Source organism: Micromys minutus (genome assembly GCF_963924665.1).
Source record: "Micromys minutus genome assembly, chromosome: 22".
NCBI classification, from domain to species: domain Eukaryota; kingdom Metazoa; phylum Chordata; class Mammalia; order Rodentia; family Muridae; genus Micromys; species Micromys minutus.
Genome location: NC_137957.1, coordinates 6,411,509 through 6,439,494, shown reverse-complemented (window position 1 = coordinate 6,439,494; position 27,986 = coordinate 6,411,509). Strand labels below are relative to the sequence as shown.

General features: G+C 47.9%; 1 protein-coding gene across 5 annotated transcripts; it reads left to right on the top strand.

Moving 5' to 3' along the window:
• The first annotated feature begins 143 nt into the window (after positions 1-143).
• Positions 144-27,898, top strand: SMARCC2 (SWI/SNF related BAF chromatin remodeling complex subunit C2). 5 transcript variants are annotated; one of them, XM_080935560.1, is made up of 29 exons: positions 144-325; positions 2,256-2,375; positions 3,496-3,581; positions 4,224-4,305; positions 4,394-4,486; positions 5,529-5,598; positions 5,805-5,874; positions 8,892-8,967; positions 9,106-9,237; positions 9,341-9,456; positions 9,762-9,886; positions 14,235-14,294; positions 14,412-14,449; positions 14,722-14,852; positions 15,029-15,100; positions 18,819-18,932; positions 19,295-19,448; positions 20,059-20,151; positions 20,394-20,513; positions 20,600-20,662; positions 21,020-21,278; positions 21,488-21,649; positions 21,921-21,985; positions 22,231-22,366; positions 22,446-22,612; positions 23,438-23,572; positions 25,060-25,435; positions 25,735-25,818; positions 26,656-27,898. In XM_080935560.1, the coding sequence occupies exons 1-29, from the start codon at positions 215-217 to the stop codon at positions 26,730-26,732; spliced, it is 3,387 nt and encodes a 1,128-aa protein (XP_080791686.1). In that variant the 5' UTR covers positions 144-214; the 3' UTR covers positions 26,733-27,898. The 5 variants fall into 5 exon arrangements, with proteins under 5 accessions (XP_080791686.1, XP_080791683.1, XP_080791685.1 ...); XM_080935557.1 differs by having other exon boundaries at positions 25,735-26,160; XM_080935559.1 differs by lacking the exon at positions 20,059-20,151 and having other exon boundaries at positions 20,397-20,513; positions 25,735-26,160.
• Positions 27,899-27,986: the final 88 nt, after the last annotated feature.

Genomic DNA, 27,986 nt, shown 5'->3' with positions numbered 1-27,986 from the left:
CCCGCCTCCCGCCGCCGCTGCCCCGGTGCCCGCCGAGCGCGCTCGGGTCCGCCCGCCGCCGCGCCGGGCCGCCGGCAGGGGGCGCTCCGCCGGCCGGGGCCCAGGCGGCGGGAGGCGGCGGTCGTGGCGGCGGGAGGCGGCGGGAGGCGGGCGGAGGAGGAGGCGGGAGCTGAGCTGAGCCGGGCGGGCGGCGGCGGGGCCCGAGCCCGAGAAGATGGCGGTGCGGAAGAAGGACGGCGGCCCCAACGTGAAGTACTACGAGGCCGCGGACACCGTGACCCAGTTCGACAACGTGAGGCTCTGGCTCGGCAAGAACTACAAGAAGGTACGCGGGCACCGCCGCGCGACGGGTGGGGGGCCGGCCCGGGACAAAGGGGCCCCGGGGCCGCCGCTCCCCGGGGCCGGCCCACCCTGCGACCGCCGCGCCCCTCCCCGGGGCCTCCCCGCGCCGCCCGCCCGCCAGCCCGCCCGCGCCCCTCCCCCACCCCGCCCCCACGGTGCCCTCTGCCCGGTGCAGCCCGCGGCTCGGGGCGGCGGCCGGGGCCCCGCAGCCCTCTCCCTCCGGGCTGACCGGTGCGGCCGCGCGCCGCCTCCCCTCCGGTGTGCGAGCCGCCGGGCCCCGCCGGAGCGCCCCCCCCCCCGCCCGCCGCCGAGCCAGACACCGGCGCGGCCCAGGCCTCCCCGGTGCTTTGTGTTCGTCCGGAGACAGATGGCAGAGCAGGAGGGTAGACGGGCGCGGAGCAGGCCGTTGGAAGCGTCTCTACCTGGGGAATCACCTGTCTCCCAGGGTTACCGTCGCCTCTCAGGGGCCCGGGCCCGGGAGTCCGGGGCAGCAGCCCCTCCAACCCTGCTTTCACAATGAAGTCGCTCTGCAAGCCAGCCTGGCATGGCTTTGGGTTTGAGGTCCAGAGGCTAGCTTAAGCTTCATATCGCCAGTCCCCACCCCCACCCCGTAACTGGAAATAAGGATGGGAAACAAAAGGGTTCAAGAAGCCCCTACCTGTCTTTTTATATATATGTATATTTAAACCAAATTTCATTCTTGTGTCTTTATGGCGTCTGGGTTTTTTTTTTTTTTTTTTTTTTTCCTTTCTCATTTTTTTTTTTTTTTTAACCTTAGATACGGCCTGCTTCCTCACTACCCCCAGCTAAGGGTTTTTTTTTTTTTTTTTTTTTTTACAGCCCCCAACTCTTGCTACTCCAGCTTTGCAGCCAAGCCTGTCAGAATACAGTGGGCAGCTTCAGAAGGCCCCACTAATCCTGGTTTGAGTTGGGGGTCTCTGTGGGTGTCAGGACTCTTGACAAACAGCTGTTGGGTCTGTGACTTGTGTGTACCCTCAGCATGAGACTCTGGTTCCCAGTCTTCTGCCTTTGACCTTTTAAAGGGAGATCAGTCTAGGGTCTTAGTGTGAAGCCCCCGAGGGCATTGACAGCTGTGACCCACTTCAGCTTTCATGTGCTTAACTCTTTGTCATTTACTTCTCCATTCTCGGATCTCTTTACACCTCCCACCGAGAGGCGCTGACTCTGATTAGGGTAGAGGAAATAAGGGTCAAAAGGTAAAGAGAAAGTAGCTTCTTGGCTCAGTGCACAGAACCGAAGGGTAGGATTCCAGGTGGCATGATAGGGAAGTGTTTGAGGTCGCTAAGGCTAGATAGCTGCTATATATTGTTACTTCTATATTGCTGATAACATGTCCAGCTGGGTGGGTGGTCTGAGGTCCTTGCTAGAGAGGAGGCCCTACAGTACCCACCATGCCCAGCTTTAGCAGAAGCAAAATGCCCAGGCTCAGTTTATAAGTGACTTGTCCTGCCTTACCTCCTTGCTCTCTTAGCACACCATTATGGAAGCCTAGTCTTTTATCGTGTTCCCCCCAAGAAATACATTGTTGTATCACTTAGAGCCTCAAAGGGATTTTTGTTTCCCTTGAACTCCAACAACCTTTTTTTTTTTTTCTCAGTTGGTTGGAGATGAGGTGCAGAGATAGCAGAGTCCTGCCATTCTAATGTCAGGGTACAGCCAAGGAAGAGTATAACGCGTTCCTTGCTGCTGCCAGTCCCATGTCCCCAGTCCCAGCAGCCTGGGCTGGTGGCAATAAAATCCAGTCCCTCCCGAAGCCCTCTTTATATAAACTAGACATGTGGAGGGAAAGGAACAACTACTGTCCATCCCAGATGCTTCCAAGAACTCATGGGAAAGACATGGAGGTGGTAGAGAGTTTATCTGGACTCTGTTTCTCTCCCCTCCTTCCCCAGTACATACAAGCGGAACCACCCACCAACAAGTCTCTGTCCAGCCTGGTGGTACAGTTGCTCCAGTTTCAGGAAGAGGTTTTTGGCAAACATGTCAGCAACGCGCCACTTACTAAACTGCCGGTGAGTTTTGGGGGGGGGGGGCGGAGATCCTCAAAACTGGGAAGATGTTTTGGTTTGTTTTACTCTTTAATTTTTTTTTTTTCTACATGCCTGTAATCCAGAATTCAAGAGGTTGAGGCTGGAGAATCAAAAGTTGGAGGCCAGCCTAATCTATATAGCAAAAGAAAAACAAAAAACCCATTTTTTTTTTCTCTCAAAATTTGGGATATTTCTTTCAGTGGTCAGGGCGTTACAGCTTGACCTGCCCCCAGCTGATCATTCTTGAGATGTACATGCAGGAAGAACACTCACATGTGTAAAATAAATAAATCTTAAAGTTAAAAAAAAATGACTGAGGTTTTGAGGCCAGGTATGGTGATACACACATAGTGCCCACTACTTAGAAACCCGGTTCAGGAAGGTTACAGATTTAAGCTAGCCTAGGAAACTTAGCAACACTCTGTCTTCAGCTGTAAGAAAAAGGGTACTGGAAGTATATAGTCCTAGTAAAGCAAGTGTCTAGCCTGTGAGAAGCCCTGAATTCTATCTTCAGTATCACAAAGGAAGGGGTGGCCCAGTGGATAAAGTACCTAGAACTACCCACCCTGTGATGTTCATTAGTGTTCACACATATAACACACACACACACACACTTCATATATATACACACACACACACATACATAACATATATACACATGCACACATATACATATAACATACATATACACAACATATACAGCATATATATACATACATACACATAAAACATGTACATACACAGAACACATACACAAACATTATATATACATAAATACATACACACAGCATGCATACACAAACATACACATAAAACATGTACATGCACAGAATACATACATATACATAAACATCATATACATATATACACACATAACATACATTTATACACAACATACAAGCATACGTACATATACACACGTACACACATATATACATAGAACACATACATAGACATATATACACACATAAACATACAGAGAGAGACTTTAAATATTCCTTAAAAGGAGGTAGTGGGATTTAGAGTTGCATAAACTTGCCTTTAGTCTGTGTGTGTGTACAATGTAATTTTCACATGCTTCTTCCCTGTCTCAATTCTATAGATCAAATGTTTCCTAGATTTCAAAGCAGGAGGATCCCTGTGCCATATTCTCGCAGCTGCCTACAAATTCAAGAGTGACCAGGGATGGTGAGATGCTTTCTCTCTCTCTGCCTTTTATATTAGTTAAAAGAGAATTTTTCATTATTTCCTGGGGTCCTTCTGAAACTAAAGAACACATGTAGAAATTCCCTGTGTCTCTTACTTAGATAAATCATAAGAATAGTTGTTATGGCCCAAATATTCTCCAAGCATTAATGGATTGGGAATGAATTCTTTCAGAAGGGGGATTCTTAGGTTGTCACCTCAAGCTTTGCCCCTTTGGATTAAGCAGAGTAACTCATGTATTTGAGACTAGAACACCTGGGTGCCCCATGATTTAGGTGAAATTTGTTATAAGCATGCCTCCTAATTTCCCATTAGGAAGTTATGTACCTTTGGGACTAGAGAGACGGCTCAGTGGTTAAGGACACTGGCGGCTCTTCTAAAGGACTTAGTCTCACTTCCAGCAACCATATGGCTGCTCACAACCTTCTGTGACCCCATTTCCAGAGAATCCAGTGACCTTTTCTGGCCTCCACAGGCACTGCGTGCACATGGTGCACAGACATACAAGCAGGCAAAAGACACATACACATAAAATAAAAACAAACTAAAAAAGAACAGAAAGGTTCTTTGCACCTTTTCCCCAGACATAAACTATCACTTACTAGATTATTGTCTCTTTACCAGGCGGCGTTACGATTTCCAAAATCCATCACGCATGGACCGCAATGTGGAAATGTTCATGACCATTGAGAAGTCCCTGGTACAGGTAATATTCAAGCACATGCCCCATCTCCCTTCCCTCAGTAAGAATACAGTGTAGCTCTTCCTCACCTGTCTACCTCTCCTCTTCACAGAATAATTGCCTGTCTCGACCTAACATTTTCCTGTGCCCAGAAATTGAGCCCAAACTGCTAGGGAAATTAAAAGACATTGTTAAGAGACACCAGGTGAGTGGGAGGCAGGGTGAGTAACTCAGAGGTTTCTGGAGAAGGCGACTAGTTTACACGTTGTTACCACTGTTAGCACTGTTTCTAGTGACTGATGATTCTTCCTGTACCATAGTTTCTACTGTGCTGTGACCTTTCTGGTTAGAGCAAAAGTAAAGACTTTGAGCATCGATTGTCCTGTTTGCTCCATCCTCAGGCTTACTGGGTTTATCACTGCTCCTTGACCCTGCTTTGCCCTGGGTGATAGAGAGCGTCTTCCACTGAAGTAGAGATGTCTGATTTCAGACAGATCTGACCTTGGAATCAGGTGTAGTGGTATACCCTACCTTGGGAAGTAGAAACAGAAGGATCAAGAGTTCAAAGTCACCCTTGGCTACATAGTGTGTTCAGGTCAAGTGATACTGTTAAAACAACCTCAGTAAAATCTCTGCTCTTCGGAGCTCCTTTTAAGTAAGCAGATATTAGAGATAGGCACTTGTAGCCCACTTTGACCCTCCCATAGGTAGGATGGATCAGTGGGTAAAGTAAGTGCTTGTTATGCAAGCATGAAGACCAGAGTCTGGATCCCCAGAACACATGGAAAATGCAGGTGTTATGGCTCATACATATCAGTGCCAAGGAGGTGGGAACAGATAGATTCTAGGGGCCCGTTAACTAGCCAGCCTAGCCGAAATGTCAGCTCCTGGTTTACTGTCGGGTTTCTGAAGTAGGTGACTGGTAGAGAGTAATAAAGGACACTTGTGGTTGACCTGTAGCTTGTGCAGCCACACACAGGCAATACACTACACACATCTCCAGTATGTAGGGTATCTGTGCAGAGGGTTGTCAGGGATATTCTTTAGCTTTTCTCCAGTGCTAACACATCATTAGTACTGTGTTTCTTTGCCACTTAAGTGATGTTGCAAGAAAATACAAACTAATTTTAATACCACTTCAGGAAAGATATAATTTGAGAGGCAGATCTGTGGTTACATTTTAGTTGTTTTTAACTGGAGACTAGTTCAAAAGGAAGTAGATTTACCGCTTTTCCTTGTGCTTCTAGGGAACCATTTCTGAGGATAAGAGCAGTGCCTCCCATGTTGTGTATCCTGTCCCAGGAAACCTAGAAGAAGGTGAGACCTGGCTTTTGTGGCCTCTGCTGTGATGGCTTGTGCTATTGCAGAGAGAACTACTCACATCCCTTATAACACCTATGGTTATGCACCATGCCATCCTGAATTCCAGCTGCCGACTCTCCTGCCCATCAGGAGAGCTTAGTTAGAGCCTTGTCTAGTCATTTTCCCTTCAGCGTATCTCTCTCTCTTCTGTCTATCCTCAGAGGAATGGGTACGGCCAGTCATGAAGAGGGATAAACAAGTTCTTCTGCATTGGGGCTACTATCCTGACAGGTGAGGACGGTTCTTAGGAGCCAGACACAGGTCCATGTGGCAGAGATTGAGTCAGTTGTTTATTTACTTGTTCTTCTTTTATGTAGAATTTTGTCATGTAATCCAGGCTGGTAAAGAACTTGCTATGTAGATGGTGCTGGCCTTGAACTTGGAGTAATCCTTGTACCTGAGCCTCTTGAGCACTGGAATTAAAGGCGTGGCCGGCTTTGTGTGTGTGCTTGTCCCCTCCCCCTTTTTTGTTCACTTTTGTCTTTTTATGTTTGATTTTTATTTTATGTGTATGGATGTTTCGCTAGAGTTATAGATGGTTATGAACCATGTGGCAGCTAGGAACTGAACCTGGGCTCTCTACAAGAGCAATAGTTGCTCTAATACTGAGCCATCTTTCTAGCCACTCCTTTTTGATGTGTGTGTATATGTTTTGAGACCAGATCTTAGTACCAAGCTCCTCTGGAACCCCTGCTGTAGCCTTCTCAGTGCTTGGGTTACTGAGGAGTAAATACTACCATGCCCAGTGCCCAATTCCCAGTGTTCGTTTTGTCTTGTTGGTTTTTCAAAATAGGGTTTCTCAGGGCTGGAGAGATGACTCAATGGTTAGAGCACCAACTGCTCTTCCAGAGGTCCTGAGTTCAAATCCCGGCAACCACATGGTGGCTCACAACCATCTGTAATGAGATCTGATGCCCTCTTTTGGTGTGTCTGAAGACAGCTACAGTGTACTTATATATAATAAATAAACCTTAAAAAAAAAAAACAAAATAGGGTTTCTCTATGTCACAGCCCTAGTTGTCCTGGAACTCACAGAGATCCACCTGCCTCTGCTCCCCAAGACTGGAGTTAAAGATGTGTGCCACCTTTGAGACAGGGTCTCATGTAATTTCAGCCAACCTGGAATTTACCATGTAAACCAGACTGGCTTCGAACTCACAGAGATCTGCCTACCTCTGCCTCCCAAGTGCTGGGATTAAAGGCATTCGCCACTACCACCTGGCTATAATATTTTTTAACTGTGTGTCTGTATGTGTGTGTGGTGTGTGTGAGGGGGTCTTTGGGTGTGTGTATGTGCAGGCGAGCACACACTGAATCAAGAGGATAACCTCAGGTTCCTGTGTGTGTGTGTGTGTGTGTGTGTGTGTGTGTGTGTATGGTGTGTGTGGGGGGGGTGTGTGCATGCCCAGAGACAAGAGGACAGCCTTAAGTTCATCCTCAGGAATGCTGTCCACTTTATTTAGGACAGGCATCCCATTAGCCTAGCACTGACCAATTAATCTAGATTGGGTGGCCAAAGAGACTTGGGGTCCCACTGTCCTTTCCTTCGAAGCACTGGAGCTGCAGCAGAAGCCAACACTGCTTCTTTGTTGTTTGTCTAATTTATGTGTATGAGTGCCCCCATTTATGTACATGTACCGCATAATGCCTGGTATCTGCAGAACTAGAGCACAGGTAGTTTTGAGTCATAATGTAGGTGCTGGGAACTGACCCTGGGTTCTCGGCCAGAGCAACAATTACTCTTAACTCTGAGCCATCTCTTCAGCCCCATGCCCAGCATTTTTATATAGGTGCTGGGGATGGAGCCTGACTTGGTCTGTAGACCACACTGGCTTTGAACTCACAAAGATGCACCAGCTTCTCCCTCCTGAGTGCTGAGATTAGAGAATTGCTCTCTTACACTTGGCCTTCTTTTGTGTGTGTGTGTGTGTGCGTGTGTGCACGTATTTGCATGTATACAGGATTGGGAGTCCATGCTTTCCTTCCACTTTGGGTCCCAGAGATCCAGCTCGTCACCAGGCTTGTGTGGCAAGCACTTTTCTTCAGAGTTAGCCTCTGGGTCATGTTCGTAAGTTTGGATGTTTAAATGTAAAACAAAGGCAGGCAAAGCATGACATCACACATTGGTACTCTCAACACTTCAGAAATCAAAGAAAGAAGATTAAAAAATCAAATCATTTTTAGTTTCCTGGGAAGTTTAGAGCCAGCCTAAGCTATATCTTAAAACAAAATGTATATAATTAGCCTGGGCTGTATTATGCAGCCTTTAAAGTGACAGGATGCAGTAGTTTATAGGCAGATTTAAGTGAGAAAGGGAGACTGTCATCTGTGGTCCAGCTGTTCTTCAGCTCCAGCTCCCCAGAAGGTAGAAACAGGAGCTTAGGACTTCTAAGCTCTTCTGGGAGACATAGTGTGGCCTCTCAGGGAGAAAATACCCTCAATGTCAAGTGTAATGTGGTTGTAATTACTTTTGAAGAACTGGTTGGTTATAGCTCACCCTGATGCCCAGGTCTTACGTGTGACTGACCCATGCCGACCTTAGACTCAAGGGAATCCTGCCTCAGTTTCCCATAGTCATCTATGCTAGATTGTTTTCATACTTTTTGGAAAACCTTTTGTCCTCCTGTGTTTAGTTTGTTGGTTGGTTAGTTTGGCTTTTGAGATGGTCACACAGTGCTGTTCAGGCTTCGTCAGACACAGCCCTGCTGCTTCAGCCCTGAGAGCGCCAGGATCGCAGGCTACGCACCAAGCCTGGCTTCACGTTTCTGTTGCTGTTTTATTGTTGGTAGTGTCATGGGTCCAAGAGCTTGTCTGTCTGTCTGTGCCAAGCACTGCCCACTGGGCACCTCTAGCCCTCCTTTATGGTCTTGATATGAGACAAGCTCCCACCACACTGACCAGCCTGGCCTTAAATGCTCTATAGTTGAGGCTAGCCTTGTACTTGCATTGATTTTCCTATCTCAACCTCCTGAATGTGGAGATTGTAGGCATAAGTCACGACATCTACCAGCTTGAAGTATCTTATGGTCTGCTTTTATTGCCTTGTGGCAAAAAGAATCCCGATTCAATTGGGGAGATGAACAGTTGAATGTTCTCTGAAAATGGAAAAAGCAGGCTGAGTCTGTGTGTCACTTGTAGAGCCTGCTAGTGTGTGAAAGGCCAGCATCCATCTCTGCACTGAGCAGGGTGCAAGGCTGTTTCCAGCATTCCACCCCCTTCTCTACTTCATGCTGAATCTCTTCTGGCAGCTATGATACATGGATCCCAGCAAGTGAAATCGAAGCATCTGTGGAGGACGCTCCTACTCCTGAGAAACCTAGGAAGGTGAGCTCCTGGTACCCTCCACCACTGGAAGAACACCCAGGACCAAACCTCTCTGTCGGGGGGAGCAGGGACTCTATATAGAGTTTCTAGACAGAGCTGTGGCTTCTAGTAACTGGTATGGACTGCCCTGTGTTTCAGGTCCATGCCAAGTGGGTCCTTGACACCGACACGTTCAATGAGTGGATGAATGAGGAGGACTATGAAGTCAGCGATGACAAAAGCCCAGTCTCCCGCAGAAAGAAGATCTCAGCCAAGACGCTGACAGATGAGGTGAGCTCCTTCTCCTCAGAGCTCTTGGCTTCCACCTGAGAAATGCCTCGATGGGAACTGGAGGGTGAACTGCTGTTCATTCATCCCACTTCCTGTTGTGCAGGTAAACAGCCCAGATTCAGACAGACGAGACAAGAAGGGGGGGAACTACAAGAAGAGGAAACGCTCTCCTTCCCCCTCACCAACCCCAGAAGCCAAGAAGAAAAATGCTAAGAAAGGGTATGCTACCTCTCCTGTGCGCACGAGCTGTCCTGATGCCATATCAAAGGAAAGACAATGCTTTTTGAAGTCACTGCCCTGGCGGGGTGTCTGAGAGGAGGGTAAGGGGACCCTCATGTGTCTGCTTGATGGTTTTAGTTTTAACCCTGGTTACCATTAAACTCAAAGAAAGCTTAGTTCCCCCTACAGAAAGCCTTCTGCACGACCCCCATTACTCTGTATGAATACTAGCTCTGCTCAGACTGTTCTCTCTCTCTTTCCTCTAAACTCCTCTAACTTCTACCGGTGTCTGTTTTCCTTCCCAGACCCTCAACACCTTATACCAAGTCAAAGCGAGGCCACAGAGAAGAGGAGCAGGAAGACCTGACTAAAGACATGGACGAGCCCTCTCCAGTCCCAAACGTGGAAGAGGTGACACTCCCCAAAACAGGTATGAGCCGGCTGAGCTCCTGGGTCAACCCCACCCTCTCCCATCTCTGCTGTGCCCAGACCCCGAAAGGACTGATTTTCCGGATCTAAAGTAGCTTTTCCTCTGCACATCTGGTAGTGGGATTACCTCCAGCTCTATGTCCATGTCTCCAGCCTGCTTTGCAGCTAATAGCAGTTATCTGCAAACTTTGTTTTTCTTTGCTAAGAATCAAACCTAGGAACTCTTGTGTACTAACAACAAATGTTCTACAGCTGAACTATACCCCCAACCCTCCAAATCCTTTTGTATGTAATTTATATATGTTGGCCAGTGGTCAATTTCAAGTATCATTCCTCAGTGGCCTCTATCTTGTATTTTTAACATTTATTTATGTTGTGTGTGTGTGTGTGTAAACTTGCCAGAGTGTACATATGGAGGTCATGGACAACTTGTGGGATGTGGTTTCTCGTCTGCCATGCGGGCTCCAGGGACTGGCAGTGAGCACTTTTATGCACTGCATCATCGTGCCAACCTGTTTTGAGACCTGGGACTTGGAGGTTAGGCTAGTCTGGCTTACCAGGAACCCTCAGGTTTCTCTGTCTCTCTGATTCCTCAGCATTGTGGTTACAACTCTGTGCCACTGTGCCTGACTTTTTACATTGGTTCTGAGGACTGATCAGATCTTCACTGAATCACCTCTCTACTCTGATAGGTGTTTAATTATACATCCTATCAATAAAATATATTTCAAGACAAATTAGACAAATTATACTGCCAAAACCTGACTTTAGGACCATTTAAAAAGCACATGCAAACATCATTAAAAAGGGGTTGGGGTGGGGACTGAACTGTTGGCTCAGTGGTTGAGAGCAATCACTGCTCTTACGGAGGTCCCCGGTTTGATTCCCTCTGCCGCAGTGGTCCTTCACAATTGTCTAATTCCAGTACCATTGGATCCAGTGCCCTTCTTCTGGCTTCTGCAGGAGCATATAGACTGCACAAGCATACATTCTTGCAAAACACTCATATACATAAAATAAAACAATTAAATAATGAAAATCTACTAGGGTGGTGGTACATGCCTTTTAACCCCAGCACTTGGGAGGCAGAGGCAGGCAGATCTCTGAGTTCAGGGCTGGCTTGGTCTACAAAGTAAATCCCAGAACAGCCAGGGCTACACAGAGAAACCCTGTCTCAAAAAGGAAAAAAAAAGAAATAGTAAAAATCTTAAAAAGACATTTTAACCAGAGTTGAGAGATTGAAGAGATAGCTGAGCAGTTAAGAGTCTTGCTGTCTCCAGAGCACCCAGATTTGGTGTTCAGCACCTATGTTAGAGCTCACGACTGCTTGTACCTCCAGCTCGAGAGCATCTGGATCTAGTCCCCTCATCTGGGCTCTGTGATCACCTGTGTACACACACACGCACGTGCATACTCACATACATATACTGGGCTCTGTGGACACCTGCACACACACACACACACACATACACACACACACACACACACACACACACACACACACCATACCCTACAGACACATGCAAATATACATAAATAAAAATCAATATGAAAAAGTTGGAGGGCTGGAGAAATGACTCAGGATCAGAGCACTGACTGCTCTTCCAGAGGTCCTGAGTTCAAATCCCAGCAACCACATGGTGGCTCACAACCGTCTGTAATGGAATTCGATGCCCTCTTCTGCTGTGTCTGAAGATAGTGACAGTGTACTCATAAACATGAAATAAATAAATCTTTTAAAAAGAAAGAAATAAGCAAATGTGGTGGCTTGGTGGGTAACAGTACTTGCCATATAAGCCTGAGGACCTGAATTTGAACCCAGAACTCATAGCAAGATTCAGGAGCTTGTGCCTGTAATTCTTACACTTCTACACCAAAATGGGGTGTGAACAGGCCAAAATCTTCAGTGTGAGGCATAGTAGCAGAAACAGCAGTAAGACCTTGCCTCAGAACCAGCTGGAAGGCAAGAACTGACTAGAGAAGTTACCCTCTGGCTCCCACACATGCACACACACAAAACCAACCAACCAAACAATTTGTCCATCTTTGAAAAGCAAAGTAGCTAGACTGGGCAGCTGTTTAGTAGAGTTTTGTCCAATGTGTATGAAGCCCTGTGTTCAGGACAGTGTGCTCCAGCCCTGTAACCCTAGCACAGCGAAGCAGGGGACCTGATGGCTGAAAGCTAGCCCCTATACATATTGTTCTAGGTTAGCCTAGGGTACAAGAGACCCTGTCTCCAAATGAATGAATGAATGAACGAATGAGGCTCATAAGGACCTAAGTTGGAGTCTTAGTATCATATAAAAAGCTGAGTGTTGTAGTATGCGCCAGAATCCCAGTACTGAGGTGGAGGCAGGAGGAACCCAGGGCCTTGCTAGCTAGCCAGTCTCACTGAACTCATGAGCTTCAGGTTTATGGAGAAACTCTGTCTGAACAAATATAGTAAAGTGGTAGAAGATATTACCAGTGTCGACCTCTGACCACCACATAAACACATAATAAAGTTGAAGTTTTTAAAAAGAGAGACGTTGGGGCATGAGAAAAGTCAGCAGTTCAGAGCACACTGCTCTGCAGAGGACCTGACTTCCCAGCAGCCTCATCAGGTGGCTCACACTAAATAAAGAAAACAGGAGAAAATGTGAAAGGCAGAAGGAAGAAGTCTGCAGAGAGACTCAGACTCTCCTCTGGCCTGTCCTGGGTGCTGGCTCAGTCTGTCCTGTGTGAGGACAGTACTACATTGCCGGTTTGCAGTCTGTCTCCCGTGCACCAGCCTCACAGATCGAGAAATGTATTTCAGGTGGGGGAAGCTATTTTTTCCTGAGCATTTGTGTATGAAATCACTGCCTAGTAGATACAGATCCCTGCATTCTATCCTCCCAGATCTCCAGACAGTTTAAAAAATATATTTTTAAATATTTAAGCTAGGCATGGTGACACATGATTTTAAATTTCAGCACTCAGAAGGCAGAGGCAGGGGGAGCTCTTAAGTTAAAGGTTAGCCTAGTCTACATCACAAATTTCAGGACAGCCAGGTTTCATACAGAGACCATGTCTTCAGAAATTAATTAAAATCTGACTGGAAGTAGTAAACACCTTTAATTCAGCATTCAGGAAGCAGAGGCAGGTGAATCTCTGTGAATTCAAGGCCAGTCTGGTCTACATAGTGAGACTCTGTCTCACGACAAAACAAGACTATGCTATTAATAAAGATTTAATCCTTTAGGCCTGGTGGCATAGCAATGGCTATAATCTCAGAGATATGCATGGCTGAGGCAGGAGGATGTACCCCTGAGGTCAACCTGCATAACTCAGAATAAAAAGGAAAGCCAGTGTGGTGGCTCTCACCTGTAATCCTAACAAAGCCTAGTGGGTCAGAAGTGCAGGGCCAGCCTGAACTACATGATAAATTAAAAACCAGTCAAGCTGCTTGAGGCTGTCTCTTTTAAGAAATATTAAATAAACAAGTAAATAAAGATTTGGTTATAATGTATTTCATGTAAAATGATGTCTGTCTGCCAGTACAATTTGCATATTGAAAGAGGACATTGGATTCCGTGAGACTACAATTACAGATGGTGTGAGCCACCATGTGGGTGCTGGGAATTGAACTCAGGACCTCTGGAAGAGCAGCCAGTGTTCTTAACCTCTCAGCCTTCTTTGTAGCCTGAGACTGAAAAAAGCCAAACCAAACTAAAAAGTTTAAGAACAGAAATAGAAACGCACCTGTGGAACTGGGCTTGTTAGTGCACACCTGTACCTCAGCAGCTCAGGAGCAGGTGCAGGGGCCAGGGCCTTCCTTGTAAGTTAGGAGGCATGGAATACATGAGAACCTCCACCCCCCCCCCCCAAAAAAAAGGCTTGGTACTAGGACTGTAACTCTGGTAGACCAAATGTGCCTGAGGCCCTAGGTTCAGTTGCCAGTAAGTAGTATATCAAGGGTTGATACCTAACTATTTACCTCGTATGATCTAGTTCAAATTCAGTCTATTAAAAGATTGTACAGGGAAATCAAATAGGGAGACAGAGCAGTCAGACAAGAATAGCCCTTGGGTGGGGGGTGGGATAGGGGTATTCCAGAGGGGAAACATTTGAAATGTAAGTAAAGAAAATATCCAAAAAAAAAAAAAAAAAAAAAAGAATAGCCTTCAGGATGCTGAGGCTGGAGAGTCATCGGAGTACACAAATGGATGAGGCCACTAAAGGAAACTATTGGTTGGGTAAAGCAGTAAAATAGAAAATGTGGTTCAAAGTTCTTTGAGAAAGCAAGACATGTAGAACTATTAACAGTTGAGACATAAGAGCTTGCCTTTGGCCAACATGTCTAATGCAATGGCTTTCCCTCCTGGCAGTCAACACTAAAAAGGACTCCGAGTCAGCCCCAGTCAAAGGCGGCACCATGACTGACCTGGGTAAGACAGGGAGCCTTCAGTGTCAGGCATGGGAGAGCCCAGCCCACCTTCCCCTAGCCTTCTGGCTTTGCAGCTCCTCTCTGCTCCTACCTAACGTGCATCTTCTTTCCCTTCCAGATGAACAAGACGATGAAAGCATGGAGGCTACGGGCAAGGTGCAGCCGGTTTAGACAGGCTCTCTCTGTGATTAGTTTAGAGAGGCTTCACCTCTCTGTGATTGGGATTGAATGTTCCTTCTGCCAGTGCTTTTCCCACTATAGAGTAATTAATTCTAACTGTTGCTCAAAACCCCAGCCCACTGAGAATCCCAGGGCCCACTGTTCTCATATGCACCCCCCTGTTGGTGTCATGCTCGGGGTGTAGAAGGAGCTGAGGGTTGCTAGGTGGGATGGGAATGCTGAGTGTCCAGCAGCTTCCATGCTCATAGGACGAAGATGAGAACAGCACAGGCAACAAAGGGGAGCAGACCAAGAACCCAGACCTACATGAGGACAATGTGACCGAGCAAACTCACCACATCATCATCCCCAGCTATGCTGCCTGGTTTGACTACAACAGGTATTGCCCCACTGATCCCTCCTCCTTCCTCCCCTGTGCTCAGTGAAACATCACCGGGTTGTTTCTCCTGTTGCCCCTCTACAGCTTAGAGCTGCTTACTAACCGCACCTTTCAAGTTTTCCTCCCTTGGCCCGGCTCCTACCCAACCTTCTGAACCGTTGTGGTTTATCCTGCAGTGTTCATGCCATTGAGCGGAGGGCCCTTCCTGAGTTCTTCAACGGCAAGAACAAGTCCAAGACTCCAGAGATGTAAGACTTCAGCTTATGATTTTCTTTTGATGTCCTTTCTGCATTCACCCTTCCAGACTTAGCAACTTTCCACCAGGCTCTCTGTTCGACTTACAAAGACAAGATAGACAAGACAGCCACAGCCTAACATTTAGAACGTGTTCTTGGGGCTGCCTTGGATGACGCAGTAGAGCGTAGTCTTCTGTACAGAACAAGTACCTGACCCACTGCCTCAAGTTTGTTAACACATACAGAGAATTTCACTTTATAATTGCTGTTACCTGAAAGTCACCCCTAGTGTACGAAACAGCTTCAGGTAAAATGAAAATGATGATTAGGTTGAAAGACAAGATATGTCAGGCGGTAGTGATTCACACCTGAATCTCCACTCAGGAGGCAGAGGCAGGCACATCTCTTGAGTTCAAGGGCAATCTACTCTGCACAGCTAGTTCCAGGAGACCCAGGGCTGCAAACTGTCTTGGAACACCAAAAACCAAACCAAAGCAAAACAACAAAAAAACAAAAACAAAACAAAAAAACAAGATAAGACCAAGCTTGGAGGCACATGACTGTAGTCTTAGCACTTGGGAGACTGCTGTAAGAACTCAAATTCAAGGCCACCCATGGGCTTCATAACTAGACTTTCTCTAAAGGAAAGAACCAAGAGCTCCAGCTCGAGGATTATGAGATGGGAGTGTGCATTCTGAAATAGTAGCACATATGTCCAGAGTTAGGGCTGGAAGACGTAGCTCAGTCGTATAACACTTGCCTAATGTGCACAAGAGTGGTCTTTGTGCCGTTGTACATGCTGGAAGGTCTGCGTCTCATCCGTGTCAGTGGAGGCCAGCCAGGGTTGTGTCAGGTTATAAAGGGCCAGTTGGGTCTGATGGTATTCTCCATGTGTGAGGCAGGACACGCTCTTCCAGTATCCTCCCACCTTGAGTCCTTAGCAGACTTCTTATTCACTTCTCTGACTCTTTGAAGATACTTGGCTTATGCTGGCTTGTAGTCCTAGCCCTGGAAAGCTGAGGGAGGATTGCGAGTTCAAGGCCAGCTTGGGCTACAGAGTAAGACCCTGCATCAAACAAAACAGAGTTGCTTTAAAGTTGTTTTCAGTCAGTGTTCTTGGCTTGGGTTGTGTGGAAATCTGTGGTCAGGGCAAACCATGGTGAGCACATGACAAGGTGGGTGAGGTTGGAGCTGACACGGTTTCTCTACCTGCTGCTCGGCCTCCCTCTGTGGGATCATTGGTCCCTTCTCAGCTTGTCTCTTCCATAGCTTAGTGTGGGTCTCTTCCTCTGAGGAGAGCCAGGTTTACAACAGGAAGGAAAAGACTCCATGTGGTGTGCTGTCAGGAACAGTGAAGGGTAACTGCCATAGAGCCAGCACTAAGTCTCCACCATGCACTGTCTAATCGTCTGACTAAGGCCAGTGAACATGCTCATCTCTAGTCCACAGAGCAGGGTCCTGATAGAAGGGAGCAGATGACTTGTCACTTGAGTAAGATCATAAACTAGTAAGTAGCAAAACCAGAATCTGGGTCCTTTAGTGTGGACATATTCTCAATTTTTATACTTTATAATTTTTAATTAATTATATACTTTATAATTTCACTAATTTTAAAATATTAAGATTCATTTTATTTTAAAAATTATTGTATGTTTGTGGGTGTGTGCATGTGAGTGCCATGCTCACAGAGGCCAGGAAAGGAGTTGCACGGGTGCTGGCATCTGCATCGCTCCAGCCTATCGGCTGACGTCTTTAGGGCTCCTACAATGCCAGGTGCTGCTATTTCTCCAAAGACATCCTGTTTGACACATAAGAACCTCTAAGTTTCAAATAGCTTGACGTCATGATAAGACTGGCATTTGACTTTAGATCTTTCTAACTTTGAAGTATAAATTACATCTGGAATCCCAGCACTTGAGAGGCTGAGGCAAGATCACAAGTTGTAAGCCAGTCTGGGTTATAAAGCAAGTTTCTGTCTCAAGAAAACAAACAAAAACACAGGTGTGTGGTGTCCGTCTTCAATCCCAGCACTGGGGAGACAGAGGCCGTACGTTCAAAGCCGGCCTGTTTGTGTATTGAGTCCCAGGACAGCCAGGCAGCTGTGTGTAGAGAGATACTCCAGGCCTAAGAGCATGTGCTGTTCTCACAGGTCTGAGTTCATTTCCCAGCACCTGTCCTAAGGAGCTTCTGAGGAGAATCTGACAGTTTCTCTTAATGGGCATCTACTTGCAAGTGCACATAACCACACACTTAACTAACACTTAAATATTTTAGATTTATTTATGTGTACTAATGGTTTTCCTACATGGATGTCTGTGCACCATGTGTGTACCTGGTGCCTTTGGAAATCAGAAGAGGATGTCATAGCCCCCAGACTGGAAGTTAGAGGTGGTTGGTTGTGAGCTGCCATGCAGGCGCAGGGGACTGAGCCAGGGTCCTCTGCAAGAACAAGTGTTCTTTATCACTGAGCCATGTCCTAGCCCCCCAAGTAAAATAATATTCTCCCTCTCTCTCTCTCTCTCTCTCTCTCTCTCTCTCTCTCTCCCTCTCCCTCTCCCTCTCTCCCTCTCCATCTCCCTCTCCCTCTCTCCCTCTCCCTCTCCCTCTCTCCCTCTCCCTCTCCCTCTCCCTCTCTCTCTCCCTCTCTCCCTCTCCCTCTCTCTCTCCCTCTCCATCTCCCTCTCCCTCTCTCTCACCTTTCTTTCTTTCTTGGGTCTGTGAAGTGACTCAGTGGGTAAGGGAGCTTGCCACGAAGGCTGATGAACTGCATTTGATCCCTGGAACCTATGTGGTGGAAGGAGAGAATGGACTCCCATAAGTTGTCTTCTGATTTCCACACACTTTCCTTGGAGCGCACTCGTGTGCATGAGTGTATACACACACTTGACTAATTAAAAAAACAAACAAACCACCAAAAAAGGCAAGAAAGAGAATCAGCTAGATGACTTGTTGTATAAAATTCCCAGCTGCCAATCCTGACAGGGCAACAAACAAGTTCACATGCAGGTCATGGTACGAGGGGGAGGGGCAGACAGAGGGGGAGCTCTCACAAGAGCACTCACAGGATGGCTCAGCAGTAAGGACTTTTAAGACTGAAGTCCTGAGTTTGGTTCTTAGGTCCCACATGCTGGAAGGAGAACCAATTCCTGAAAGTTATGATTCCTCTGCGTGTGTCCTATAGATTGTGAGTGTGTACATACACAGAATAAATAAATGTAAATAAGTTAATAAAACTATTACATATAAAAACTAACTTCAAAAAATGTGGTATTACACATCTTAGCACTTGGGAGGCAGAGGCAGGAGGACAGGGAGTCCTAAATAAAACTAAGATGACCATTCATTTAATTTTAAAAGCCATCAGGAAAAACACAAACTTCTTTTTAGATTTACTTATTTTTTTGTCATCAGTGTTTGGCTTTGCACGTGTGTGTGTAACATGAGTGCCTGGTGCCTGCCCCTGGAGTTCAGAAGAAAGAATCTGATTCCCCAGAACTGAAGTTATGGATGATTATGGGCCACCATTGGGGGTTAAGAACTGAACTTGGGTTTTCTGCAAGAACAGCAAGTGCTCTTAACCACTGGGCTCCCTTTGAGCCCCCACTGAGAAACGTGAATACTGTACAGTTAGCATAAGTTGAGCCATTAGCACTTCTATTACTTTTCCTCCCCTTGGGCCTCAACAAACATTAATTTCCTTCCTTTTACTTGTCTTTCTGACTCTTGTAAGCTACCTGGCATATCGGAACTTTATGATTGACACGTACCGACTGAACCCCCAGGAGTATCTGACATCCACTGCCTGTCGGCGGAACTTGGCGGGTGATGTCTGCGCAATCATGAGGTGGGTCTTGCTTCTGAGGAGGAAGAATTAAGAGGATGTTTGTCTGTCTGTCTGTTTTGGCAGAGCTGCAGATACTTTAAAAGAAAATAGGGAACAAGGGAGAGTAGCGCCCTTAAGGGAAGCCTGTAGGACAAGTGGGAGTGGCTGGAGATTGGAGATACAATACTTCTCTGTAAGGGGACAAAGGCTGTGGCCTCTGCTGAAAGACAGTCGGATGGGCTTTACTAACTAGAATGACAGGATCTCATGGGTACGGCCATGTGTACCTCGGTACCACTGCTACTTAGGTGAGGACTTGGTGATGGGGAGTGGGTTCTTCCTTTTTGGTTTCCCATTTGGCCTAGCTTGCCTTTCTCTCACAGGGTCCATGCCTTCCTGGAACAGTGGGGTCTTATTAACTACCAGGTAGACGCTGAGAGCCGACCAACCCCAATGGGGCCTCCACCCACCTCTCACTTCCATGTTCTGGCGGATACACCATCAGGGCTGGTTCCTCTTCAGCCGAAGCCCCCACAGGTAGGGTGAGGAGTGCTGGGGAGAAGGCTGGGTGGAGTGGAGTGGGCTCCTTTGGACTATTCTTTTTCTGTTTGTTTTTCATTTTTATGTTTTCAGCAGAGTTGTAGGCTTTACTGTGAGGTAGAGAGGGCCACAGGTGTCAGCACGTGTGCTCAGTGCTCTCTCAGCCCTGCCACCCCTCAGGGAACAGGCAGGTTAGTGCAGACGAGGAGCAGATAGAGAAGGTGGCTCACAACCACGTGTGGGGCTTTTATACCTGTCACGTTTCCTGTGTTTCTCATTTTTCCTCATACTCATTATCACCTTCATTTTCTCCATTTCCATCTCATACATTCTTTAAGACGATACGATTTTGTGGCTTACACAAAGATACGACTAATCTAGGACTAGGATCTATTGTCCAGCTCCTAAGAGAACCTGTAAAGATACATGCGACTACAAATGTCTCTCATGCCAACTACATGTCTAATTAATCATGGAGGCAGCATGGAACAGTGGCATGAGTGTTCCCAGAGCTCATGGGCCGCCCAGCATTTGGTCTTCAGGCCTCCAAGGCCTTGGCCTGCCCATTTCCTACCCAGCTTCCATGACGCCAAGCTCTGTCCCCCAGGGCCGCCAGGTTGATGCTGATACCAAGGCTGGGCGGAAGGGCAAAGAGCTGGATGACCTGGTGCCAGAGACGGCTAAGGGCAAGCCAGAGCTGGTAGGTGGGGTGCAGACCCCCTGGGCTGTTTATTTGCCCCTTCACTGGGGGGCCCCTGCCTGGGAAGAAGAGGTGAGAGAGCAGAGGAGCTGCAGCAGTGAGGGAGGAAGCTCCTTCTGTCTGTCTGTCTGTCCTCTCTCTCCCTCTCTCTCTCTCTCTCTCTCTCTCTCTCCCTCTCTCTCTGCCTCTGGCTCCCTGTGGCCACTCACATTCACCTCCTTTTTCTTTCCTTCCACAAATAGCAGAGCTCTGCTTCCCAGCAAATGCTGAACTTCCCTGATAAAGGCAAGGAGAAACCGGCGGACATGCAGAACTTTGGGCTGCGCACAGACATGTACACAAAGAAGAACATCCCCTCCAAGGTACGAGGTGCAGCCAACCTGGGGTTGATAGCTTTCGCTCCACATAGCTTTGACTTCTCTGTGCTGACTGACCCTGCTTCCCACAGAGCAAAGCTGCGGCTAGTGCCACTCGGGAGTGGACAGAGCAGGAGACACTGCTGCTCCTGGAGGTACGTTGGGGGGAAACTAGGGGAGTTGTGCTGTAAGACAGGCTGGGACACAGCTGCCCTGTGGGTGGGGAGCACTCACAGTCTGGCACTGAGTGGAGCATGAGCTTGCCTCAGTCTTTCTCCTTCCTGGTGCCTGTCAGTCATCGCCGTCCCAGGAATAGCTCCAGGTCAGGGATTTAGGCCTGTTTGTAATTCCATATCCATTCTTAGTGCTACTTGGAGACCCCCCTGGATCCAGCAGAGCAAAGAAATTCCAGAACATACAGAACTTTGAAACTTTAGTAGGATGGGGGGAGTTGACGACCTTCTAGGAAAGTGGCTAAGTCAGCAGAGTTGTGTCTCCACCACTGCCACCAGGCTCTGGAAATGTACAAGGATGACTGGAACAAAGTGTCTGAACATGTGGGGAGCCGCACGCAGGACGAATGCATCTTGCATTTTCTTCGCCTTCCCATTGAAGACCCATACCTGGAGGACTCAGAGGCCTCTCTAGGCCCTCTGGCCTACCAGCCTATCCCCTTCAGCCAGTCAGGCAACCCTGTGATGAGCACGGTTGCTTTCCTGGCCTCTGTCGTTGATCCCCGAGTTGCCTCTGCTGCTGCAAAGTCAGCCCTAGGTAATTTGGGGATGGGGGGTTGGCCTTCTTACTTTGCTTTTATAGCTAGATACTCAGATTGAAACCTCTCAGGTCTGCCCTGCTGACTTTGTTTGTTGCTGCCTTAGCTTAGACACCTGTCTGAACTCCATTTTGGTCTGAGAAAGAGATAGGCACAGTTAGAACAGCCCACCTGCCTTATCCCAGCCTCTTCCCATCTGCTCTTACAGAAGAGTTTTCAAAAATGAAGGAAGAGGTGCCCACAGCCTTGGTGGAAGCCCATGTGCGCAAGGTGGAAGAGGCAGCCAAGGTCACAGGCAAGGCAGACCCCGCCTTTGGCCTGGAGAGTAGCGGCATCGCAGGGACTGCCTCTGATGAGCCTGAGCGCATTGGTGAGCTCGCATTTTAGATTTCTTCCCATTCACCAAGAGCCAGAGTCAGCCGGCTTCTCTGTGCCCTCCCCGCTTTGTTCCTGCCCCACATCGACATCGATCACAGCACAAGTGGAGAGAAAGTTGAGGGGTTCTGGTTTCCTTCATGACATCACTGTGGGAAGTTTGGCTTTTCCTCTCCTTGTCCCTGAGGTTTCAGCTCCTGGGAAATTGTTACATAAACAAAACTTATCAGACATCTCTCCTTTCTTTCCTTTCTCCATGGACCCAGAGGAAAGCGGGACTGAGGAGGCGCGGGCGGAGGGCCAGGCAGCAGATGAGAAGAAGGAGCCTAAGGTATAGAGACAATGAGCTGGGTCTGGAAGTCCAGCAGCAGGGATGCTTCTGGAGCTAGATCACCCTTGCGTAAGGGGCAGAGTTGGGGCTGAGGTGATGGTTCACAGGCACTGGATAAGAGCTTACACACCTACATGCGTGCATGCACTACTTGTGCATATGCACAGAGATAAATAAGTTCAAGAGGGCCAATCAGCCTCAAGTCTGGGCCTCTGAGGTTTTCCTTCCTTCCTTTGGAACTACAGGAACCGCGGGAAGGAGGGGCCACTGTAGAGGAGGAAGCCAAGGAGGAAATAAATGAGGCTCCCAAGAAAGACGAAGAGAAAGGAAGAGAAGGTGACAGCGAGAAGGAGTCAGAGAAGAGTGACGGGGACCCAATAGGTGAGCAGCCTCCCCAGAGGGCGAGGGGCACGGGAGAGAGACAAATCAAAAGGCTAATTCAACCTTTGTCCCGACACAGTTGATCCCGAGAAAGACAAGGAGCCAACGGAAGGGCAGGAAGAAGTGTTGAAGGAAGTGGTGGAGCCAGAGGGGGAAAGGAAAACCAAGGTGGAGCGCGACATTGGTGAAGGCAACCTGTCTACAGCTGCAGCTGCTGCCCTGGCCGCTGCTGCAGTTAAGGCAAAGGTGAGGGCAGCCCTCAGCAGCTGCAAAGGCTCCTCATCCTGTCAGCCACTCTCTTCTCATGCCTTAAATAATGCCTGCCTGTTTGTTTCCTTGTTTATCCTGAGTTATCACCAAACTTTGTCTTATTGACTTGTTTTATATATGAGTACACTGTCGCTGCCTTCAGACACACCAGAAGAGGGCATCAGATCCCATTACAGCTCCATGTGATGCTCTTACCCACTGAGCCATCTCTCCAGCCCCTGAAACTTCTTAACTCTTGTTAGCTATTTCCAGCCCTTTAATTTCTTTTACCTGCCATATCTCTTGCTATTCTTTTTTTTTATGATATAGATACAATATGTGAGTGTGCGTGTTGTTTCATTTATTTATATTATTTATGTGAGTACACTGTAGCTGTTTTCAAATATACCAGAAGAGGGCATCAGATCCCATTACAGATGGTTGTGAGCCACCATGTGGGTGCTGGGAATTGAACTCAGGACCTCTGGAAGAGCAGTTAGTGCTCTTAACCCTTGAGCCATCTCTCCAGTCCCCGTGTTGTTTCATAATACAGATATATCTAGATCATTATTATATGATTCTATATTATGATATAATATACTACATTATATATTTCAATATGTAAATACTATATACTATATAATGTATAATGTTTATTACACTATATATTATAAGTTACAGTTATACTCTTCTGAGTCGTGACTATAGCTACTTCCGTTTTAAGCCTGCCTCTGCCTCTGCCCTGCCCCTTCCTCCATCTCCTGGAGATTCTCCAGCTGAGCACTCTGGCTAATGTCTGACCTGTCACACTTCTTAACCTAGCACTTGGCTGCTGTTGAGGAGAGGAAGATCAAGTCTTTGGTGGCTCTGCTGGTGGAGACCCAAATGAAAAAACTAGAGATCAAGCTCCGGCATTTTGAGGAGCTGGAGACGATAATGGACCGGGAGCGAGAAGCGGTGAGTGTCACGCTGTCGGGCATCAACAGCCTAAAACATGCCAGAAGACGTGGCTTAGAACTGCTGAGGCCGACGCAGGTCACCTAGAGGTTGAGATCCACAGGCGGACTGTTAGTCAGGCTTTCTGACTGCTGCGTCTCTAGGTCCCAGTGGTGTTTGCCTCTCACTAGCTTCTCACAGTCTGAGTGGTTGAGTGGATCTGAGAGAAAGATAATAGGAGACTCAGCAGGTAAATTAGAAGTAGACAGGACACACAACATTGATTCAGTTTCTTTGAGAGGGCTTAAAAAGAAATAAAGATGGGGACCCTGGTCTTAGAGACATCAGATATACAATGTGGAGATTTCAAAAACACTTGACATTGCTTCAACTACCAGAAAATTCAGACTGAGGGATTTTCTAGTAGAGTGTCTTAGAAGTTGAGAACAGAAGTTGAGAGGACCCACATCAGTCCTAAGGTCTTTTCATGGGCACCCACACTCACATGCACATACCCTCACACAGACAGACATATGGGGGCACTGGAGAGATGGCTCAGTGGTTAGGAGCACTGACTGCTCTTCCAATGCAAAGCCCAGCAACCACATGGTGGCTCACAACCATCTGTGGTGAGATCTGATGCCCTCTTTTGGTGTGTCTGAAAACAGCTACAGTGTACTTACATATAATAAATAAATAAATCTTTAAAAAAAAAAAAAAAAAAAAAAAAAACTCAGTACCTCTGGAAGAGCAGTCGGTGCTCTTTAACTGCTGAGCTATCTCTCCAGCCCTTAAAAATAACTTTTTAAAAAAAGATTTATTTGTTTATTTTATGTATGTGAGTACACTGTCACTGTCTTCAGACAAACCAGAAGAGGGCATCAGATCTCATTACAGATGGTTGTGAGCCACCATGTGGTTGCTGGGATTTGAACTCATGACCTCTGGAAGACCAGTCAGTGTTCTTAACTGCTGAGCCATCTCTCTAGTCCTAAAAATAACTTTTTAAAATAAGAGATTTAATACCAACACTCAGGAGGCAGAGGCTCTGTGAGTTCAAGGCCAGTTTGGTCTAAGGTCCACATACAGAAACCCAGTTTTGAAAAACCAATAAACACATAAAAATAAAATTAATTTTGGGAGAATCAGAATAAAATCAAAATTCAGAGGCCAGTAGATCCATCTGAAGTGTCTCCCTAAGAAACATTAAGTTTGTAATTGATTTTAAAGGAAGGAGAGAACTTGAACTGACAGGAGCTAGAGGCATTTTCAAATCAGAGTAATAACAAATTCAGAGTTTTGATACTGAAGCGAGCCGAAACCACACCAGATTAACACCCATGCAGTGAGGAGCAGTGTTGATGGTCTCAGACCCTGTAAGGACAGAGGGAGCACACGGTTGAGTTTTGGAAACACCAGAATCAAAGAGGGTCTTTCAGAAGAAGAAGTTGGCAAAGCATTTGCCAATGGTTCTGGAGCCTGGTAACAGTTTGCATTGGTTCCGGCAGCTGGAATATCAGAGGCAGCAGCTGCTGGCGGACCGCCAAGCCTTTCACATGGAGCAGCTGAAGTACGCGGAGATGAGGGCCAGGCAGCAACACTTCCAGCAGATGCAGCAGCAGCAGCAGCAGCCAGTCCTGCCCCCAGGCTCCCAGCCCATACCTCCCACTGGGGCTGCGGGACCACCCACGGTCCACGGTCTGGCTGTGGCTCAAGCCGCTGTGGCCTCTGCTCCTCCGGGCAGTGGGGCCCCTCCTGGAAGCCTGGGCCCTTCTGAACAGATTGGGCAGGCAGGGACAACTGCAGGGCCACAGCAGTCACAACAAGCTGGAGCCCCTCAGCCTGGGGCAGTCCCACCAGGGGTACCCCCCCCTGGACCCCATGGTGAGTGTGAGTTCCAGAATATTTGTTTGCTATAGAGATCCAGGCAAAAGTTCTGGTTCCTCTGAAGGGAATACCTGATGGGCTCGGATATAGAAGTTTGCAGTTCCTACAGGTGGGCTCCATTGTACTATGCCCCCAAACTGCAGGGATGTTCTTCCTAACACGGATACGTGGAGTTTTATTCCAAGAATCTACCACTTAACTTAGTGTCAGTAGGAGGGGAGGGACTGGCCAGGAGCTGTGGAGCTCGTGCTGTGTGCAAGCCCCCACTCCCTCACCGTTGTTCTCCTCATTTCCAGGCCCCTCACCGTTCCCCAACCAACAAACTCCTCCCTCAATGATGCCAGGGGCAGTGCCAGGCAGCGGGCACCCAGGCGTGGCGGGTAATGCTCCTTTGGGTTTGCCTTTTGGCATGCCGCCTCCTCCTCCTGCTGCTCCATCCGTCATCCCATTCGGTAGTCTAGCCGACTCCATTAGTATTAACCTTCCCCCTCCTCCTAACATGCATGGGCATCACCACCATCTCCCGTTTGCCCCGGGCACTGTCCCCCCACCTAACCTGCCTGTGTCCATGGCGAACCCTCTACATCCTAACCTGCCGGCGACCACCACCATGCCATCTTCCTTGCCTCTGGGGCCGGGGCTCGGATCCGCCGCAGCCCAGAGCCCTGCCATTGTGGCAGCTGTTCAGGGCAACCTCCTGCCCAGTGCCAGCCCACTGCCAGGTGAGAAGGGGCCAAGAGGGGAAGGGTGAGGGAGAGGGCTCGACATTATGGGAGGGAGGCAAGTAAGGAAGGGTTAGATAATAGAATTTCCACAGCCCTGTTCAGTGCTTTGGTAAAACCAGAGCACAGGAGGAAGGAGGCCTCTCTGGCTGTCCTCCCTTTCCCAACTTGGCAGCCGCCACCTCTGGGAGGAGTCCAGTGGCTCAGAGGACCTCAGCTGTAAACCTGGAACCTAGCTACCCGTCTGCAGGACGATGGCTCTCCTTTGCTTGTCCCACCACATTCAGACGCCCCGTTTAGATCCTTGGGGACAGTAAGATGGTTTGGGGTATAAGAGGACTTTTCCAGTGTCAGGTGGAAGAGTGATGGGAAAAAGAAAAGGAAATCATTCATCTGCCCACCCTGCATGCCATGCCCGGGTCTGTGTGTGTGGAGCCCGGGACTGGATCCATTCCTCTGTCTGCTGCAGCTCATTTATCTTCCTTTTCTCCACAGACCCAGGCACCCCGCTGCCTCCAGACCCCACAGCTCCGAGCCCAGGCACAGTCACCCCTGTGCCACCTCCACAGTGAGGAACCAGCCTGCCATCTCTCCCCCCTCACTCCCCATGGAGATCACAGTTCCAGGAACAGCCCTCCCCCAGTACTGGGACCCTCCCTCAGCCTGAAGAGTTCATCACTACGTAAGGAAAGCTCCTCCTGCCCCTCACCACCCCCACCACGCCCAGCAGAGGTGTGCAGTTTTCTATCCAGTTATTATCCATGGACTTCTGACTAAAAGATGTTTCTAAAGCCTGGGAGAGAGGATAGGAGGGAGAGATGTTTATACGAGGTTCTGCTAACTGGTTCTGAGGGTGTGCCCCTTCAGAATTACTCATTTTAGAAGTAATAACAAGAAAATGAAACCCTTTAAAAGGGAGGTTTTAAAAAGACACATCGGAGCCCAGAAAAAGAACTTTTTATTTTTTATTTTTTGAGGGGAAAGGGAAGGTTTTAAGAGAAATTAAAGTTTTGGGGCAAGCTGTGGAGGTGGATTAGGGCACCAAGCGAGGCCTGTCTCCCTGAGCCCTGGCAGTGCTGAGTCAGCCCCTCACCCACTCCAGTTCATTATGAATCCCTCCTGCTGCTTGCCATTGTTGCTGTTTTAGGCCCAGCTCAGCCAATGACCTTTCCCTCCAAGTGTCAGCTCTGTGTTTGTTTTCAAGTCACCTGCTCACTGTCAGTCTGTGTTCTTGTAGGAAATGTAGTTTGCAGGGAATCTGTGGTAGGTAATAGAGGAAGGAGCCTCAGCTGGCTCTTCTTCCTGCTTTCCTGGTTGTATCTGTGAGTGCCCATCAGGCATCAGACAAAGGGAGCTCCAAGAGGATGGGGAGTCTGCAAAAAGCACTTAATCACCTACTTTTGACAGTGGGACAGTCACCAACCAAGCCTGACAGAACCCAGTGATAGCTAGGAGTACCCCAAATGAGGACAAAGATTTGGGAGCAGTGCTGCAGGGCTCTGCCCCCAGGACTTCAGTGCCTCTCAACTCCAGGTCTTCCTCCTCACCCTCGTGTGGAGGCCGCACCAGTCTTGGCCCTCCTACCAGGCACTCTGCTCCTCCTGTCCAAGCGTTTCTCCTTCCTCTGCATCTCCGCACCTTTCTTCTGTTCAAGGTCTTCTGTAAAATTTTCTTTTCTTCTTTGTTCTTTTCTTTTTCCTTTTTTTTTTATAAATTAATTTGCTTTCAGTTCCATCTATGGATGCCTCTGTATTTTCTTATCTGTGGCTGCTAGGCAGGGAGCAAACTGGGCTGGGGTCAGTCTTCCTGGAATTCCTCACTGGACA